The 4011-nt window shown below is 33.6% G+C and overlaps 1 protein-coding gene across 1 annotated transcript in view; it reads left to right on the plus strand.

Annotated features, from left to right (window-relative positions):
* Positions 1 to 4011, plus strand: part of Ralgapa1 (Ral GTPase activating protein catalytic subunit alpha 1) — a 234592-nt gene that overhangs the window by 52103 nt on the left and 178478 nt on the right. Inside the window, exon 10 of the mRNA XM_048798440.1 lies at positions 521 to 760. Within this exon, the coding sequence (XP_048654397.1) occupies positions 521 to 760 (240 nt within the window). The remainder of the gene's footprint in view (positions 1 to 520; positions 761 to 4011) is intronic.

Consider the following 4011-nt stretch of genomic DNA (forward strand, 5'->3'; position numbering starts at 1 on the left):
AAAAAAAAAAAAAAAAAAAAAAAAAAAAAAAGAATTTTCCTCAAATGTTCCTAGATTTTTGTTTAGTTTTATTTGTACTTTTTTCTGTCATAAATTTTGTTTCCTTCCTTATTTGTTTTGTTCACTTTAGAATTTTTTTTTTAAATTAAAGCATCATTCAGTAAATAGTCCAGGGTTACTACTTCTGAGTTATTATTCTCCAAGACCTTAAGCTTCCTCTGTTTACATTATTCTTTCACATGCTTTAACTAGTAGCTTGTTTGAATTACTTAAATTTAATTATACTTAGGTAGATGATCAGTTACTACACATTTTGGAGTTTCTCTGTGTTACTTGGATGTTGAATTACTTGTAATGCCACTTAAGTATTTAGAATGGATTCTAAATGAAACTGTATGATTGCATTTTAAACAGTGGTATAAGTTACTTGTAGAATGCTTTGGATTCTTCTAGTATTTCCTAAAAACCATATTCCCAGATATATGATTATGACATTCTTTCCGTTTTGTTTTTATTTTAGAGAGCAGCTGCTAGTTTGGTATCCAGAGAAGAAAACAAAAATGATAATGCTGATAAAGCAGACAGAACTACAGAACCAGAACAATCTCATTCTAACACAAGCACTCTCACAGAACGAGAACCTAGCTCATCAAGTCTCTGTAGCATTGATGAAGAACATCTCACAGACATTGAAATAGTTCGCAGAGTTTTTTCTTCTAAAAGAAGTAATGTAAACTTTGTAACAGAGATATTTCGTCAGGTAAAATGCTCAGGTTTTTTGTTTTGTTTTTGGGTACCAGGGATTAAACTCAGGAGCACTCAATTACTGGGCCACATCCCCAGCGCTTTTAATATTTTATTCAGAGACAGGGTCTCACTGAGTTACTTAGTGCCTCATTAAGTTGCTGACACTGGCTTTGAACTCCTGCCTCATCCTCCTGAGCCACTGGGATTACAGGCATGTGCCACCACACCTGGCGCCTCTCTGTATTTTTAAGTTGTAATAAAGACTTTAATATTGTATATACTGAGTTTTAGTTATTTAAAATTTATTCTTTATGAAGGTGTTTTTTAAAGTTCATATTTAGTTTTTTAAACTTAGATCTAATCCTTTAATGTTTTCCATTTACTTTAAAAAAATTTTTTTTAGTTGTAGTCGGTATAATATCTTTATTTATTTATTTATTTTTATGTGGTGCTGAGGATCGAACCAGTACCTCACACATGCAAGGCAAGTGCTCTACCATTGAGCTACAGTCCCAGCCCCCCCATTTAATTTTTATGTATTTTAGTTAAATAACTTTTTCAGGTCCTCATGCATGCTAAGCGCTTTTTTCCCCCCTCAAAGTTCTTCTGTTTTTTGTTTGTTTGTTTTTTTAGTGCTATTGATTAAACTCAGATAAAGCAGACAGGCATTTGATTTATTAGTCAAATGCTTTATGACAGTGCTATATCCTCAACTCCAGAATAATTTTTCAAATTTCTCACTTATGGATTGAAACTTTCTGTAATTTGACTAATAATTTATAAAGAATTTGTTTTATCTTCTTTTCTATGATCAATACAAGGTAACTTATGAATATAACTGATATTCCATTGCTTTTATCCTGCTTTCATAGGTTCATGGTTTGGTTTGGTTTGGTTTTTGTGCTGGTGATTCAAGCCAGGGGTGCTTTACCACTGAGCTGTATTCCCAACCCTTTTTATTTTATTTTTTTTTAATTTTGAAATGGTGTGTCACTTAAGTTGCTAAGCATCACACTATGTTGCCCAAATTGGCCTTGAATTTGTAATCCTCTTGCCTCAGGCTTTTAAGTCACTGGGATTACAGGCATAAGGTTGTAATCACTGGGATTACAGGCATTCCCTGCCATAGGTTCACCTTTGTCCTCTATAGAGCATTCTGAAATTAAAGTTGATTAAGAAAAGTATTACTTGGGGGTGGGACAGGGAGAAAGAAAGAGGAAAGATTTTAAACAGCTAGTTCACATAAAGGTACCTGGAAATTCCAGAGTGTACATTCTCAGCACATAGAAGTTTGTGGAAAATAAACCCTATGATTTAGTTCCCAGAGTTTTTGAAACCCTAGATTCAATTCCCAGCATGGAAAAACCACCCCCAAAACTCATTGTTCTTTATAGTAAAAGTATTTAACTTTTTCAGGTAAACATTATTGAGTTTTGTAGCTAGGATGTAGTTCAAGTCGTAAAACAAGTTAAGTGGTAGATGTGGACTAAAACATCCAGATCCTGATTCTTATAGTTGTCTGCAAAAACTTATTGAATGATTCAAGTTTTCCAGTTCTTGAGTCAGTTTGATCTGAATAGTTTTTCTAGGAATTTGTTTATTACATTTATTTTCAAATTTATTAAGGTTTATTATATTCTCTAACAATCTCAGAAGCATTTATATTCATGTTCTTCCTTTTCATTCCCATTAGTATTTATTTGTCTCTTTTTAAAAAATATTTGTCTGTTGTTTCTGTTTCTTTTAGGTGATATTTACCCAGGAATTTGTTGTTTTATTAATCTTTTCAAACAATGAACTTTTGGCTTTGATTGATTCTCTGTGTATTATATTTTTTCTTTAATTAATTTTTTTCCTTCTTATTTCCTTCATTAGTTCTTTTGATTGTATTGGTGGTTCTTTTCCTAGGTTATTAATTTTTAGACTTCATTTTTTTCTCATGTAAATAATTTTTAAGGTATTAAATTACTTCTTAATGTATTTTTAGCTGCATTTTAAATGTCTTTAGGTGGAGTTTTCTTTCTTCTTTTTTTGGTGTGTGTGCTACTAGGGATTGAACCCAGGGCTTTGCACATGCTAAGCAAATGTGTAACCACTGAGTTATATCCCCAGTTATTTTTACATTTTTATTTTAAGACAGGGTCTTATGATTCTCTACCTTAGCCTCCCAAGTAGCTGAGATTATAGGCATGCACCTCCACGCTTAGCTGTATGTAGCATTTTTTTGTAATTGCTAAGTCCTAAATATTTTCTTATTTTCATGATGATACCTTCTTTGACCTATGAGTTATTTAGAAGTATTTATCTTCCAAACATTAGATTTTTCTAGTAGATCGTGGTGGCACATACCTGTAATCCCAGAACTCAGAAGGGCTGAGGCAGCAGAATTGCAAGTTTCAAAGCTAGTCTCAGCAATTTATGGAGACTCTAAGCAATTTATTTTATTTTTTTTCTTTAATTTTATTGTTGGTTGTTCAAAACATTACATAGTTCTTGACAAATCATATTTCACACTTTGATTCAAGTGGGTTATGAACTCCCATTTTTACCCCGTATACAGATTGCAGCATCACATCGGTTACACATCCACTGTTTTACATATTGCTATACTAGTGTCTGTTGTATTCTGCTGCCTTTCCTATCCTCTACTATCCCCCATCCCCTCCCCTCCCATCTTCTCTCTCTACCCCATCTACTGTAATTCATTTCTCCCCCTTGTTTTTTTTTTCCCCTTTCCCCTCACTTCCTCTTGTATGTAATTTTGTATAACCATGAGGGTCTCCTTCCATTTCCATGCAATTTCCCTTCTCTTTCCTTTTCCCTCCCACCTCTCACCCCTGTTTAATGTTAATCTTCTTCTCATGCTCTTCCTCCCAACTCTGTTCTTAGTTACTCTCCTTATATCAAAGAAAACATTTGGCATTTGTTTTTTAGGGATTGGCTAGCTTCACTTAGCATAATCTGCTCTAATGTCATCCATTTCCCTGCAAATTCTATGATTTTGTCATTTTTTAATGCAGAGTAATACTCCATTGTGTATAACTGCCACATTTTTTTTTATCCATTCATCTATTGAAGGGCATCTAGGTTGGTTCCACAGTCTTGCTATTGTGAATTGTGCTGCTATGAACATCAATGTAGCAGTGTCCCTGTAGTATGCTCTTTTTAGGTCTTTAGGGAATAGACCAAGAAGGGGAATAGCTGGGTCAAATGGTGGTTCCATTCCCAGCTTTCCAAGAAATCTCCATACTGCTTTCCAAATTG

The sequence above is a fragment of the Marmota marmota genome, unplaced genomic scaffold (genome assembly GCF_001458135.2).
Source record: "Marmota marmota marmota unplaced genomic scaffold, marMar, whole genome shotgun sequence".
NCBI lineage: Eukaryota > Metazoa > Chordata > Mammalia > Rodentia > Sciuridae > Marmota > Marmota marmota.